The sequence below is a fragment of the Pan paniscus genome, chromosome 12 (assembly GCF_029289425.2).
Source record: "Pan paniscus chromosome 12, NHGRI_mPanPan1-v2.0_pri, whole genome shotgun sequence".
Lineage (NCBI taxonomy): Eukaryota > Metazoa > Chordata > Mammalia > Primates > Hominidae > Pan > Pan paniscus.
Genome location: NC_073261.2, coordinates 64,518,005 through 64,534,802, shown reverse-complemented (window position 1 = coordinate 64,534,802; position 16,798 = coordinate 64,518,005). Strand labels below are relative to the sequence as shown.

General features: G+C 44.7%; 1 protein-coding gene and 1 pseudogene across 2 annotated transcripts in view; one reads left to right on the top strand and one right to left on the bottom strand.

The window, feature by feature from the left end:
• FAM161A (FAM161 centrosomal protein A) overlaps nucleotides 1-5,242 on the bottom strand; it is a 29,431-nt gene extending 24,189 nt beyond the window's left edge. Inside the window, exon 1 of one of the 2 annotated variants that reach the window (XM_003830873.5) lies at nucleotides 4,550-5,242. In XM_003830873.5, coding sequence (XP_003830921.3) covers nucleotides 4,550-4,732 — 183 coding nt within the window. In that variant the 5' untranslated portion in view covers nucleotides 4,733-5,242. The remainder of the gene's footprint in view (nucleotides 1-4,549) is intronic. The other variant, XM_003830874.5, reaches the window with a different exon arrangement.
• On the top strand, nucleotides 5,061-11,716 carry LOC130541250 (large ribosomal subunit protein eL31-like; annotated as a pseudogene).
• The last annotated feature ends 5,082 nt before the right edge of the window (nucleotides 11,717-16,798 follow it).

Below are 16,798 nucleotides of genomic sequence, written 5' to 3'. Positions count from 1 at the left end.
GTCATATGTAACATTTGATATTTTAAGAGAAGAATGTCACCCGGTATGGTGGCATATACTTCTAACCCGAGCACTATGGGAGGCTGAGGAGGGCGAATTGCTTGAGCCCAGGAGTTTGAGACCACCCTGGGCAACATAGTGAGACCTTTATTTTACAAAATAAAAATAAAAATAAAAAAATTAGGCCAGGCATGGTGGCTCAAGCCTGTAATCACAGCACTTTGGGAGGTCAAGGCTGGCGAATCATTTGAGGTCAGGAGTTCAAGATCATCCTGGCCAACATGGTAAAACCCCGTCTCTACTAAAAATACAAAAATTAGCTAGGTGTGGTGGTGTGCACCTGTAGTACTAGCTACTCAGGAGGCTGAGGCAGGAGAATCACTTGAACCCAGGAGGCACAGGTCTCATTGAGCCGAGATTGTGCCACTGTACTCTAGCCTGGTGACAGAGCGAGACTCCATCACAAAAAAAAAAAAAGAGAATGAAATCATGTCCTTCACAGCCACGTGGATGGAGCTGTAGGACATAATCTTAAACAAATTAACACAGGAACAGAAAACCAAATATCACATGTTCTCATAAGTGGCAGGTAAAACAATGAGTACACACGAACATAAACATGGAAACCACAGACACTGCGGGCTACCACCAGGTGGGGAGGGAGGGAGGGAGGGCGGCGTAGGTTGAAAAACTATCTATTGGGTACCATGCTCACTACCTGGATACAATATACCCATGTAACAAACCTGCACATGCACCTCTGTATCTAAAATAACAGGTGAATTTAAAAATATAGGCCAGCCATGGTAGCTCATGCCTGTAATCCCAGCACTTTGGGAGGCTGAGGCGGGCAGATCACCTGAGGTCAGGAGTTGGAGACCAGCCTGACCAACATGGAGAAACCCCGTCTCTACTAAAAATACAAAATTAGCCGGGCGTGGTGGCACACGCCTGTAATCCCAGCTACTTGGGAGGCTGAGGCAGGAGAATCGCTTGAACCTGGGAGGTGGAGGTTGTGGTGAGCCAAGATCACGCCACTGCACTCCAGCCTGGGCAACAAGAGCAAAACTCCATCTCAAAAAAATATATGTGTGTGTGTGCATGCGTGTGTATGTGTGTATATGTGTGTGTATGTATGTATATTGACAGTGGAGCCAGGCACAGTGGCTCACGCCTATAATCCCAGCACTTTTGGGAGGCCAAGGCAGGTGGATCACTTGAGCCCAGGAGTTCAAGACCAGCCTGGGGAACATGGTGAAACTCTGTCTCTACAAAAAATATAAAAATTAGCTGGGCGTGGTGGCATGCACCTTTAGTTCCAGCTACTTGGGAGGCTGAGGTGAGGAGACTGATTGATCCTGGGAGGTTGAGACTGCAGTGACCTGTGACTGCACCAGTGCATTCCAGCCTGGACAAGAGAGTGAAACTCTGTCTCAAAAAATAATAAATAAATAAAAAGTGGAGTCAGAAGAAAAAAAATAGGTTCTCTCCTACTTATTTTTAATCATTATAGGCTGTTCATTTCTTTCCCAACATTTCCCATCTTACAGTTATGTGTCTGTTCGTTTTTTGTTTTTTGAGATGGAGTTTCGCTCGTTGTCTAGGCTGGAATACAATGGCGTGATCTCAGCTCACTGCAACCTCCACCTCTTGGGTTCAAGCGATCCTCCTGCCTCAGCCTCCTGAGTAGCTGAGATTACAGGCATGTGCCACCACGCCCGGCTAATTTTGTATTTTTAGTAGAGATGGGGTTTCTCTATGTTGGTCACGCTGGTCTTGAACTCCCAACCTCAGGTGATCCACCCACCTCGGCCTCCCAAAGTGCTGGGATTACAGACGTGAGCCACCGCGCCCGGCCCTGTTCATTTTTAATTGTCTAATTTCCCTCACCAGGCTGAAAATTCTGTGAGGATGTGAGCTATACACTGAATAGTTAATGACTAGCACTTAATAAATGTTCAATATTTGTTGAAAAGATAAGGTTGCCCCATTAGGAGTGAGATTTTGTTTTTTCTTTTTATTTATTTATTTTTTTGAAACGTAGTCTCACTCTGTTGCCCAGGCTGGAGTGCAGTTTTTGCATCTCGGCTCACTGCAACCTCCGCCTCCCGGGTTCAGTCAATTCTGCCTCAGCGCCCCCTAGTAGCTGGGATTACAGGCGCGTGCCACCACGTCCGGCTACTTTTTGTATTTCTAGTAGAGACCAGGTTTTGCCATGTTGGCCAGGCTGGCCTCAAACTCCTGACCTCAAGTGATCTACCTGCCTCAGCCTCCCAAAGTGCTGGGAGGAGTGAGATTTTAATTGCGAATTACAGAATACTGCGTTACCTGTGTCATCATCAGTCATATAACAGGATATGTGGACCAACATCTCTGACTAAGGCCAGATTCAAGGAACAGGCATCAGTGCCCAATATGAGCACTGCAAGGGGGATGCGTGTGTATGCCAGAGCTGGGAGGGTGTATAGGGATGGTGCAGGGGTTGGGGGGTTGCGGGGCAGTGTGGGGTGGGATGAGTGGTCTGGCTTTGGCAAAACCAAAGAGCTGAAAGAGGCCTATTGTGATGGGTGGTTCTCAAATCAATCTTGTGGGTTAGGTATAATATTTGACTTTACTACATTTTATAGATAATAAGGTTAAGGCAAATTAACCTTTAAAAATCAAGATGGAGACCCAAGCCAACCAGTGAAGAAAGCAGAGCCTATTTCCTGCACTCTTTCTGCCTTCTTAATGCCTCTTCCCCCAGCCTGTGCCCCCTGGCTATCAGGCCCACTGTGGCAGCTTACCCAGCTTTACTTTTGGATCCCTCATGTGTGGTGGTCTCAGAACAGTACCAAACTCTTAAGACTTGGCTTCCTTTTGTTTTTTTGTAGGATCCTGTCCTTTCCATACTAGATTATTGTATAAACTGATCCCTCCTAAGGTAATAACAGTTTCTAATACAAATTTGCCGTTTAACAGGGCACTGTGGAAGCATATCTGCAACTTAGAAGTGACTGACTCCTTTACCACAGCAAGCCAAAGTTGAGTTTAATCTTTAGGAAGGCACACAAATGACACTCCCACTGGCAACTCGCTTACATAGATTGCTCTTTAGAGGGAGACACACATTCTTTCATTTGGTTCTCATAGAGCTGAGATGGGAAAAAAGAGACAATTATTATAGTTATTTTACAGATAAGGAAACTGAGGTTTAAGGAAATTATGTCCTAACACCACCTAGGAAGTGGCAGGGAATGGATCCTAACACAGAACTCTTCAATCCTTTTTCTCCATCACGTTGCCTTGTTGCCTACTGAAAATTGTGTTGAGGGGTAGCTTCATCATGAACAAAATCGGTCCTAGCACTCTGATCCTGGTTCATGTTCAGGGTCTCAGTCTGCCTTACTCTGGATAACTTCAAGTTGTTTGTCTGTTGGTGAAAGATTGGTCACAAAAGGTGTTGCTAAAGATGTTCTCATTAACAATTTTACTGTAGATTAAAGAGATTAGAATTCCAAAATATCCAGTGATTTCAGTTAGTCCTCAATCATAAGTTTGGTGTCTGAGAAGCTTTGGACACATGGTATTAGGAAATTTTTTCTATCTGCAGATTGCTAGTTTAAATTCAAGATTCCCATCTCTTTTTTTTTTTTTTTTTTTTGAGACTAGGTCTGAGATCTCAGCTCACTGCAACCCTCGCCTCCCAAGTTCAAGCGATTCTCCTGCCTCAGCCTTCTGAGTAACTGGGATTACAGGTGCGCACCACCACGCCCGGCTAAATTTTGTATTTTTAGTACAGACGGGGTTTCACCATGTTGGTCAGGCTGGTCTCGAACTCCTGACCTCGTAATCCGCCCACCTCGGCCTCCCAAAGTGCTGGGATTATAGGCACGAGCCACCGCGCCCGGCCAAGATTCCCATCTTTTAAGTGAATTGAGCAGATGGCAGACCCTGCCCTCTACCTGCTGGACTGGTGTCCCCAACAGATTTAACAATGAAAACTGATCAGTGAAAAGGCCGTCTCGCTGTACCCTAAAGAGCTGTTTAGGAAACACTGAAACCTCAGTGATTTGCTTATCTGTATCCGTGTCTGATTTAGCCAGTGAACACGTGATGGTTTTAAACACACATCTTTAGAGCACTATGTTGAGATCCGCTTATAACCAAGATCTTAAGGTAATAACGAAACACACCTGACAGAACAGTTTTCCTCTAATTACTATATATAGATAGATATAGATAGATATATCTATATATATCCATTCCCGAGATGCTGGAGAGTAGAGAGTAAAATTCTATACTTTGCACTTGCCAGAAACAGTAACATAAATGTTGTCTAGGAAGCTTTTACAACAGACTGGTGAAAATTAAAACACTTTTAAACGCCTCGATTTAGAGTAATTTTCGTGAGCGTAGAGAAGGGGCTGGGCCAGGACCACCAAGTAGGGACTATGTGCACAGGGACCCGCGTTTACCAGCCTGCCCTCAGCTGGGCGGGGAACCGGACAGCCCTCAGCCTGCACCCAGCCCATGCGAGGTCCCAGCCCAAGTCCCGCCCCAGTATTACCGATGCCCCAGCGGGCTGCGCCACTTTCTCCTCCTCTTCGTCCTCCAAGATCGCCTCCGCTGCCGCCAGGGCCTTTAAGGGGTCTTCGCGTTCGTACTGGGCGACCCGCGCTCCAGTGATGGGATTTACCGGGGTCTGGAGACTGGAGGCCACCAGCTTCGCCACTCGGTGGGAGGTGGCCATCGCCCCGCCTCCGAGGCCTGAGCGCCTGCGCTGGCCCGGGGCGGGAAAGCTGGTGCGGCCCTTGGCAACCCGGGGGCGCCTAGCTAGGGAGCCGGTTGCTATGGGCGCCGTAACTGGGGACGCTACAGGAGCCGCCAGGGACCAAAAGTCACGCAAAATCCACTCAGGCTGCCAGAGACCCGAGTCGGGTGCTTACTGGATCATGGCAGTCAGTACCGAGTCTGTTGGCTGGTTCCGAAGGTTGGCAGGCTGAACAGGGCACTTATTCCACTCCTTTGCGTCTAACCGCCTGAACGCAGACTTCTCACATTATACAATGAAACAACTGCTTTTGTGAAGAAAAGAGCGCTTTTTTATTAACTGCAATAACATGTTAGAAGGAGACGGTTGATGGAGGAGACGGCGGCGGCGGAGGAAAGCAGGGCGTGTTACTGGGTGGCGGTCTCAGAAGAGTGGCAAGGTTGGCATCCCACTACCTAACATGTCTCCCGCGGGGGCCAGAGTGGGGAGGAGGGCGGTACATTCTACTCTGATTGACTTGAGGGCTAGCAGGAATCCACCAATCAGAAGGAGGCTCCCAGTTGTCCCTCTCGCGTTTTTCTTGGCATGACCAATAAAAGCCCAGAGTTGGGTGGCGCCTGACCCTCCCACTAATGAGTGATAGTGCAGGTATTGTAAACCTGGCGTTTGCTTGAGAGTGACAGGATTGAACGGCACAAGTGCCCAAGAGTCACCACAGACACATCCCTCTCCCTCATCCGTATCTTCTCTTCCCACTCGGGATTTGGACGCATCAAATGGCGCCTTCCCTCTGCACCACGTGGCAGTAAGAGAAGCCAAACCTCAAAATAGCGGACGTGGTGCAGTTTCAGACATCTGCTCCCTAAGCCCCTGCTTACTGAGGCCGAGGCTGCCGCTCCCTATCTACTCCCTCCCTATCTACCCCCTCTCTATCCTTTGCCCTCCTCCTGCTCCCCAGCCCTACGACCGGCCCCCTCCGGTCAGTATTTTCCTCGTTATGCGTTGCACATCGTCGAGCACCCGTCTCTAAGGTCTGAGCCCTTACCAAACCTTTGTTCTCCTGTCTGGGTGTGAGCACCTACAAAGTCTCCTACGTCCCCACTTCCTTCAGGCTGCTCTTGGTTTTAGCTGAACAGTTGCTTCCCATGCTGGAACAGATGCTGACTGGGTTCTACGCAGAAGCCAGAGCCAGAACCATGAGATATGCACCGCCAGGTGTGGCCAAGTGTCCAGGGGAGCAATTTCCAGTCAGACACGGCAGCCAGTTTTGTGGCTACAAAACTGCCTCAGCCTCCGGAGTAGCTGGGATTACAGGCGCACTCCCGGGAGACGGAGGTTGCAGGGAGGCGGAGGTTGCAGTGAGCCGGGATGGCGCCACTGCACTCCAGCCTGGGCAATAAAGCAAGACTCCGTCTCACCACCACCAACAACAACAAAAGCACTGATAAGGAATTATAGCACATGAATTATAAATAATGAAATATGCTATTCTCTTTACTGTAAATTCCTCATAGACAATTGCTTCTCTCAGAATGCTTTCGTTGGTTTATGCTGTACTCCTGTATTTGTGGCCAACTTATGGCTGCAATTAACAACCTAGTTCCAACATGAATGTTGGTTAATATTTTTGTTTTTATTTATGATTAAGATGAGAGTGACATGTCCAAGATCTATGTCAGAATTTCACTTGTCAATGTTATGAGCAACTTCTTTGCTGAAATAGATAATAATTTTCTAACACTGGAATAATTTTTCTTAATTTTTTCTGCAAGTCACAATGTAAAGGCTACAGATAACACAAACTTTTAAGTTTACTCTGCATTAATATTTTCCACATCCGTTTCTTAAGTTTAAATGTCCAATGTTTAGCTTTTGCTGATTTCCATGATGTCAATATTCGCATCATGGCCAATTTCAAGCCACCAATGTGACATCACTTAATAAGAATTTGAGAAAAGATGTCTAGTAGCACACCATTATATAGTATTTCCACCATACAAATACAGTAGATGCAAGGAACATAAGAGAAGTGAAGAGTTTTAAGAAATTATCTTTGTTTTTGACATAATTTATTGTAATTAACAAAACTTAATTTTTTTTTTTAAGATGGAGTCTCTTTGTCACCCAGGCTGGAGTGCAGTGACGTGATCTCGGCTCACTGCAACTTCCGCCTCCCAGGTTCAAGCGATTCTCCTGCCTCAACCTCCTGAATAGCTGGGACTACAGGTGCCTGCCAACACGCCTAGCAAATGTTGTATTTTTAGTAGAGGGCAGGGTTTCACCATGTTGACCAGGCTGGTCTTAAAATCCTGACCTCAGGTGATCTGCCTGCTTTGGCCTCCCAAAGCACTGGGATTACAGACATGAGCCACCACGCCCAGCCAAGTTAGACATTATAAAAGAAAAATAACTAGAAAAGCCTTTTTAGTTGGGAAATTTAAAACTCTTCAAAAAACAATTTGTGCATTACAGAAAAAGTCATGGCAGAAATTATCTAGAGAGTCAAATAACAACAAAAATACAATGTGTCAAAATGTCTTAAATGTAAAATGGTGCAGCCACTTTTTAAAAGTTTAGGCCTTCTTTCTCCCACAGTCCCTCATGTTCTTCCTTTCCATCTTGAGCCTGGCAGAATGGCTCCTGCAAAGAAGGGTGGCAAGAAGATGAGCTGTTCTGCCATCAACAAGGTAGTGACCCAAGAACACACTTGGGTCACTAGCTCACATCCATGGAGTGGGCTTCAAGAAGCATGCTCTGTGGGCATTCAAAGAGATTCAGAAATTTGCCATGAAGATGGGCACTCCAGATGTGTGCATTGATACCAGGCTTAACAAGGCTATCAGGGCCAAAGGAATAAGGAATGTCCCACACCATGTACATGTGCGATTGTTCAGAAAACATAACAAGGATGAAAATTCACCAAACAAGCTCTATACTGTGGTTACCTGTATACCTGTTACCACTTTCAAAAATCTAGATAGTCAGTGTGGATGAGAACTAACTGCCAATTGTCATATATGTCAAATAAAGCTATAAACCCGGTAAAAATAATTGTGACAGCTCCTCTGAAAGTTGAACATACAATTACTATATGACTCACTCCTAGGTATATACCAAAGATAATTGAAAACATGTTCACACAAAAACTTGTGCAGTGTGGAAGAAAATGAAGTAACTAAGGTGAAGGCTTTCTAAAGTGGAGTCAGGAGATTGCTAGGGGATTGCATTCACACCTGCTAAAAAGTCAAACCACCGAACAGACCTGTAGAAACAACTGAAGTCAGTAAGTATCTGCCAGCCTTCATCATCTCTCAGCGTGAGTACCCTAATTAACCAACCAATCAGAATGGGTTTGAGATTTAAGAGTTCTACCCAGCCCATGAACTGCCTCTGAAAACTTCTTGTGGGAATCCCCTATTTAAAAAACCCTCCCCTGTGTTTGCCTTATGAGACACTATTCAGGGCTGCTCTGATTCACTGTACGTGAATTGCAATTCTTTGTTTCTCAAATAAATTAAATGCTATTTCCTTTGACCTCTGTGTCTCAATCTTTTTTCTTTTTTTTTCTTTTTTGTCGCCCATGCTGGGATGCAGTGGCATGATCTCAGCCCACAGCAACGTCTGCCTCCCGGGCTTGAAAGATCCTCCCATCTCAGCCTCCAGAGTAGCTGCGACTGTAGGCGCGGGCCACTACACCCAGCTTATTATTATTATTATTATTATTATTATTTTGTAGGGTTTCACTTATGTTGCCCAGGCTGGTCTCGGGCTCAAGCAATCCGCCCTCCTCAGCCTCTCAAAGTGCTGGGATTACTGGCATGAGCCACCATGCCCAGACTCGATCTTTGTTGTAGTTAACACAAATGTTCATCGCAGCATTAATAGGAGCCAAAAGATGGAAACACTTCACATGTCCTTCAACTGTTGAATGGATAAACAAAATGTGGTGTATGCATATAATGAAATGTTACTGAGCCACTCCCCCAACAAGTGGGCTTTCCCTCTGGTCCAGGAGGTCCAGTGCACTTTGGGTTAGGCAGCAATCTCAGAGCTCAGAAGCAAAATGACCTTCCAAGAAACAAGTGCAAGACAAGATCATTGGTTCAGCAACAAATAGATGCTACTGAAGGAGCTGAAATTTGCAGGATGCCTAGAAAAAAAGGCAGACACAAGCAAAGTAAATTTGGAGGCTAATAAAGACTTAGATAACAATATGCATAATGGAAATTCTTGGGTTTGAAGAAGATGCTGTGATTGAGTTTATATTCAACCAGGTGGAAGTGGAGAACTGAACCAAAATGGAAGTTATTCCTTGCATCTCAAGTGTAACATCATCATTGTATTAGGTCTCAGCAGAATGAACATCCCAATGTCACACTGCACTCCCTTATGTGTTTGGAAAATCCAGACTCCAAAATGATACAAAGCAATCTGACTGGGTTTTTGAATGAAATAATTACTAGAGAATTATGGGAGAACTGTAGTCCCTGCTGTTAAGTGCACAAGAAGACATCACTGGAATCTCTTCTGCTTTCCTAGAACTGAAGAAAGAAGAAGAAAAAAAAAAAAACAGAGACAGATAGAACAAGAAAAAAAAAACCTGGTGTCTCTGAAAAAGCAATATAAGGAGAAAAATAAGGATAAAGAAGAAAAAAGAAAGCAGAGAAAAAGGGGAGAGGTCTTAAAGCCCAAGAAAATGTAAATTCAGATCTCCTTCTCCTAAAAGAGGATCCTACCCTGTCAGGAGCAAGAGAATGCACAGTCATTTTCAATCTCCCCATCACAGAACCAAGAGGCAGAGACCTTCCCCAGCTGCAGAAAAGGAGAAAACTCCAGCGCTACCAGAACCTTTCAAGAAAGTGAAAGAACCTAGTACAAAAGGCCACTTCTACTAGTGCCATCTGAAAGTTCCCAAACCTGCACTTGTACCAGAGCAAGTAACGAACCTTCTCCAGAAACAAACAAACAAATCTGAAAAGTTAAAGAAGATTCAACCAAGATCTCTATCATTTTCCAAATCATTATCACAGATGCGTCTGGCTTTCCTTATCATACTTGCTTTAGATGGCGCCATTGATCCCATCAAGATGATATTCACCTACAAGAACAGCAGAGTCAATAAAGTGGCCATCTCCTTGAAGGATTCCACCAAGCCATAGCGGGAGCAGATCTCCAGTGAGATGAAAAAGGCACTCATCAGCATCGTGTCTAGGAGTAGCTCGTTGTCCTCTTGAGAAGCTTCCCAAGACGACATCCAGCGCCCCCTGAAAAACTAGTAAGTTCTTTCCTTCAGCAAATCCTTGAAGGTGAATGTGCACTGGCTGTTGCCTCCAGCAACTCCACTGCCAAAAATGCATCATTCCCCAATACCCCAGCAGCCAACTATACAAGAAAAAGTTGTGGTTTTGCAGCTCCACGAAGAACTTAGTAAAGTGACAAAATGTGAAGGTACTTAGAAAAAGAGTCCCCTTCATCAGCACCCAAAGCCTAGAAAAGTTGAGTTATCCGAATCAGAAGATAAAGGTAGCAAAATGGCTGCCACAGATTCTGTGCAGCAAAGATATTAATATAGATGACAAAATTAGCAGTCTTCATCTGACTCTGCTCCTCTCCTCAGATGATGGTGAGCGACTCAAGAAGTCCCGTGTGAAAAACAGGCAGGCAGGCAGCTCCCCAGAGTGCCTCTTCAACACCGTGAAGGCACCGGAAGACATCCTCTTATGCTAGACGGAGAAGTCCCTCCCCAACACCCACCAGAAGGCACATTTTCCTTCTTTCACTCCTCCTCAGCTGCAGCGCAGGTCTCTTGATACCACCACCAGGAAGGGCTGCTTTTCCTTCCCACATCAACACTCACCTTCCTCAAGAAGATACTCTCCTCCAGAACAGAGGAGATACTCTTCTTCTCCACTTCACCTTCCAAAACAAAGGGCATCACTTTCTCCACCCACAAAGCACAGAATCTCCCATTCTTCACTTCCCAAACAAAGGATTCCCCAAGTCCCCAAGAGATGTTCTCTTTCATCATCATCAAAGCACAGGAAAGGGTCTACCTGGAAGGCACAGCTACCGCAACCAAATGAAGCTCCTCAGACCTCCTCAAGTCCTATCCCGTCTGTCTCACGATCTCCTGAGCTAGAAGCTGAAAAAGAAAAAACAAAACACAAACAACCCAGAACCTCCATCCTCTGTCCAGTCTTAGTCATCCTCTACTCTACAAACTGGTCACCAGTGTGACTGCTCAAACATCAAGCCCACCACAAGCAAGGAATTCCTATGAAGAAGGAGTCAGAAAGAAAAAGAATGGGACAAGCAACATAAAAAGTATAAAAAATACCTGAAGCACAAAAAACATGAGAAGGAAAAGGCTGTGGGGGCAGCTAGCCTTAATGGCCTAATGGCTGTAATTCCTGAAGCCATTGCTGTTCCCACAACAACTCTGGTGCTGTTCAGCACAAGAAAAGGCCCTGAGATCAAATGGGGAAGGCTCAAATGCTCCCAAAGTCTTAGATGGAAATGTTTGTTATTGTGTAAATTTTATTTGGTTTGTATGCAATTAATTTCAAAATTGCAAAACTGTGTTTGAGCTTTAGACTGTAACATTTGTTGTAATAATTGCTATGTTTGCCGGGTGCAGTGGCTCACGCCTATAATCCCAGCACTTTGGGGGGCCGAGGCAGGTGGATCACCTGAGGTCAGGAGTTTGAGACCAGCCTGGCCAACATGGTGAAACCCTGTCTCTACTAAAAATACAAACAAATTATCCGGGCGTGGTGGCAGGTAGCTGTAACCCCAGCTACTTGGGAGGCTTAGGCAGGAGAATCGCTTGAACCCGAGAGGCGGAGGTTGCAGGGAGCTGAGAATGCGCCATTGTACTCTAGCCTGGGTGACAAGAGTGGAACTCTGTCTCAAAAAAAAAAAAAAAAAAAAAAAAAGAAAAGAAAAGAAAAGAAAAAAGAAAAATTGCTATGTTGAAGTTCACCATGTTTAAAAAAAAAAAAAAGATGCAGGGGTTTACATTGAAAAAAAAAAAAAAAAGGCATGAACTTCTGATACCTGCTCCAAGGTGGATGAACCTTAAAATACAATGCAAAGTAAAAGGTGCCAGACACAAAAGGCCACATATTATATGATTCCAGTTATATGAAATGTTCAGGATAGGAAAGTTCATAAAGACGGAAAGTATTTAGTGGTTGCCAGGGGCTGGAGAGAAAGGAAATGAGGTGTGATTGTTAAGGAGAATGGAGCATCTGTGTGGGAGGATGAAAATGTTCTGGAATTAGATAGTGGTGATGGTAGTTGTACCACCCTAAACATACTAAAAACCACTAAATTGCATACAAAAAACAAACAAACAAACAATACCTTAAAAAAGTGTTTTGTTGGCCAGGTGCAGCGGCCCACGCCTGTAATCCCAGAACTTTGGGAGGCTGAGGCGGGCAGATCACTTGAGGTCAGGAGTTTGAGACCAGCCTGGCCAACACGGCAAAACCATTTTAGTCTCTATCAAAAATACAAAAAAAATTAGCCGGGCATGTTGGCGTGCACCTGTAATCTCAGTTACGGGGGAGGCTGAGACAGGAGAATTGCGTGAACCCAGGAGGCAGAGGTTGCAGTGAGCTGAAATTGTGCCACTGCACTCCAGCCTGGGTGAAAGAATGAGAGTCTGTCTAAAGAAAAAAGAAAAAGTGTTCCGTCTTTTGACAGTTTGACTAGGAGGATCTAAATATGGATCTCTTTAAGTTTGTTGAGCTTCTTGGATGAGCAGATTCATATTTTTCATCAAATTCAGGAAGTTTAAAGTACTCATGGCCGGGCACGGTGGCTCACACCTGTAATCCCAGCGTTACGCCTGTAATGCAGTGGATTTGGGAGGCTGAGGCAGGTGGATCACCCGAGGTCAGGAGTTCAAGACCAGCCTGGCCAACATGACGAGCCCGTCTCTACTAAAAATACAAAAATTAGTTGGGCGTGGTGGCGGGCACTTATAATACCAGCTACTTGGGAGACAGAGGCAGGATAATCGCTTGAACCCAGGAGGCGGAGGTTGCGGTGAGCCAAGATCGTGCCATTGCACTCCAGCCTGGGCAACAAGAGCCAAACTGTCTCGAAACAACAACAAAACAAAACAGAACAAAACAACTCATTCTGCCCCTTTTTCTCTCTCATTTCTTCTGGGACTCCCATTATGAGTATGTTGGAACACCTGATGGTGGCGGGGTGGGGGGGTGTCCCACAGGTCTCTGAGGCTTTGATCATTTTTCTTCATTCTTTTTCTTCCTGTTCTTTCAAACCTGGTCATCTCAGTTGACCTACCTCCAAGTGTGCTGATTCTCTTCTCCAAGTTCAAATCTGCTGAGTGCCTTCAGTGGATTTTTCATGTCAGTTATTATACTTTTCAACTTCAAAAGTTTTTTTAAATTATAATTTCTATCTGATATTCTTTTTGCAAGACATCATTCTCATGAATAATTTGGTTAGGTCTTTAACCCTGGTTTCCTTTAGTTCTTTGAACATATTTATAGTAGCAGATTTAAAATCTATTATATGCACAGCATCTGGGCTTCCTCAGGGACAGTTTATATTGACTGTTCTTTCCCCCCATATATGAGCCATACTTTCTTGTTTCTTTGTGTGGCTCAAAATTTTTGCTAAAAACTAGACATCTTGAACATGCCAGCCCCAGATGTTCCCAGTTAAATGCAGCCACATAAGTGATCTCAGAAGAACTGCCCATCTGTGTCCAGGTGCCCCACAAAATCATATGAAATAATGTTTAAAGCCACTAAGTTTGAGGGAGGAGTTGGTTATATATGAATTGATCACTGATACACCATTCTACTACATAGACATTGAGTTGTTTACAGCTTTTCATTATTACAAAAACAAGTTTTTAAGCTACCCCTTGCATACTGATGGGACAGCTATATGTTGTCATCCATGCTCCGGAGATCCTTATGGGATCAGGCTTAGGCCAGATTCCAGAGGAAACCTTAAGATTGCTTCACTTCTTCCCCTATCTTGTGCTGCTTCTCTCCCTTCTAAAACTCCGTTTTAGATTTATCTTGATGCCACTTCCTTAATACATTACACAAAAGAGAAAAAGTTACATGGAAAATTTGAGAAAGTAATGGCTACTTTGAAAATAGAGATCTTAGTTACACTGGGATTATGGGTGCATTGGCTCATGCCTGTAATCCCAGCACTTGGGGACAAAGCAGGAAGAAGTATAGCTTGAGCCCAGGGGTTCAAGACCAGCCTGGGCAACATAGTGAGACATCAGCTCCAAAAAAAAAAAAAAAAAATGTGGCTATGGGCCCAAGCCCATACAATTCACTGGTCTTACCATGTTCCCCATCACTCTGATACAGCTGTTTTTTTGTTGTTTGTTTTTTTGAGATGGAGCCTCGCTCTGTTGCCAGGCTGGAGTGCAGTGGTGCAATCTTGGCTCACTGCAACCTCCGCCTCCCAGGTTCAAGTGATTCTCCTGCCTCAGCCTCCTGAGTAGCTGGGACTACAGGCACGTGCCACCACACCAAGCTAATTTTTGTATTTTTAGTAAAGATGGGGTTTCACCATCTTGGCCAGGATGGTCTCTATCTCTTGATCTCGTGATCTACCTGCCTTGGCCTCCCAAAGTGCTGGGATTACAGGCATGAGATACAGCTGGTTTTAAAGAACAGTGGAATAGCTTTTTAAGACTCAATTACAGTGCCAGCTACGTGGCAACACTTTGCAGGGCTGGGACATTCTCCAGAAGGCTGTATACTCTGAATTAGCACCCAATATACAGTGTTGTTCTCTCATAGCCATAATTCATGGGTCTAGGAATCAAGAGGTGAAAATGGGAGTGGTACCATTCACTACTACACCCAGTGACCCACTAACACAATTTGTGCTTCCTGTTCTTGTGACTTTGTGCTCTCCTGGTCTAGAGGTCTTAGTTCCAGAGGAAGGGATGCTTCCACCAGGAGACATAACAAAGATTCCACTGAAATGAAAAGTTAAGTTGGCCAGTTGGCCATGTTTGGCTCCTTATGCACCTTTGAATCAACATGCGGAGGGATTTACAGTGCTGGCTGGGGTGATTGATACTGACTACCAATGGGAAACTGAACTACTTCTCCACAATAGAGGAAAGGAAGAGCATGTCTGGAATACAGGAGATCCCGTAGAGTGTCTCTTAGTTTTACCATGCTCTGTGATTACGGCCAATGGAAAATAATAACCGCCCAATTAAGGTAGAACTACTAATAGCCCAGGCCCTTCAGAATGATTTGGATCACCCCACTGAGGAAAGGACCACAACCAGTTGAGGTGCTTGCTGAAGACAAAGGGAAAACAGAGCATGTAATAGAAGGTAGTTATCAATAGCAGCTACAACCAAAATCACATTACAGAAACGAGTGCTGTAATTGTCATTAGTTCCTCACTTGTCATGAGTATGGATGTGGATATATATACATATACTGTCCTCTCATTATTTCCTTATCCTGTAATAACATAAGGTGTATTTTTTGTATTACAGTATTTTGGTTATGGGGCATCAAGAAGAGTAAAACTTCAATCAGTGACTTTAACTCTTCTTCTGAGGAAGGGGTTAGTGTGTTTTTGGTCCTACACAGGATAGTTGTATCATGTCAGCTGGATTTATGACCATGTTATTACCTTATTTGAAGGTTTAAGTATGGTTTAAGATGTATGGCCGGGCGCGGTGGCTCATGCCTGTAATCGCAGCACTTTGGGAGGCCAAGGCGGGCGGATCACGATGTCAGGAGATTGAGACCATCCTGGCTAACATGGTGAAACCCCGTCTCTACCACAAATACAAAAAATTAGCTGGGCATGGTGGCAGGCACCTGTAGTCCCAGCTACTCGGGAGGCTGAGGCAGGAGAATGGAGTGAACCCGGGAGGCGGAAATTGCAGTGAGTCGAGGTCGCACCACCAGATCTCGACTGGGTGACAGATCGAGACTCCGTCTCAAAAAAAAAAAAAAAAAGGTGTATATGATGGCCAAGTTGACAGTGGGTAGATTTATGATGCCTAGTTTCAACCTGGCCAAGGGATATTTGGTTAAAACATTTCTGGGAGTGTCTGTGAAGGTGTTTCTGAAGGAGATTTAACATTTGAATTGGTGGACTGAATAAAGCAGATAGCCCTCCCCAGTGCTGGTCAGCATCATCCAATCTGTTGAGAGGCTAAGAAAAAGGTGGCTGGGTGTGGGCTCAGGCTGGGCATGGTGGCTCACGCCTGTAATCCCAGTATTTTGGGAGGCTGAGGCAGGTGGATCAACTGTGGTCAGGAGTTCAAGACCAGCCTAGGCAACATGGTGACACCCCGTCTCTACTGAAAAAAAAAAAAAAAAAAAGAGCCAGATGTGGTGGCACGTGCCTGTAATCCCAGCTACTAGGGAGGCCAAAGCACGAGAATCGCTTGAATCTGGGAGGCGGAAGTTGCAGTGAGCTGAGATCACACCATTGCACTCCAGCCTGGGTGACAAGAGCAAAACTCCACCTCAAAAAAATTAAAAAAAAAAACACAAAAGACACTCTAGAGCAAGCTTGTCTAACCTGCGGCCCACAAGCCACAAGCAGCCCAGGACAGCTTTGAATGTGACCCAGCACAAATTCGTAAATTTTCTTAAAACATATTATGTATGTTTTTTTTTTTTTTTTTTTAGCTCATGAGCTATTGTTAGTATTAGTGTATTTTATGGTTTGGCCCAAGAGAATTCTTCTTCCAACATGGCCCAGGGAAGCCAAAAGATTGGACACCCCTGCTCTAGAGATTGTCAGAAAAATCTGAACACGGATTGGGTGTTGGACATTACAGAATCGTTTTCTTACAATTGTTTTCTTTTTTCTTCAGATGGATGTATTAATACAGTACTTCATAACCATTTAACATGGGTAAAACTTATTAGGCTTCCTTTGTGCTAAAGTTTTTGGGTGTTGTCTCCATTTTGCATACTGCAATGACTTCTGTTACCTAACTATGTAACAAAAGGTCAATTAATAGCTAAATCTAAGTGGAGGGTAATACAA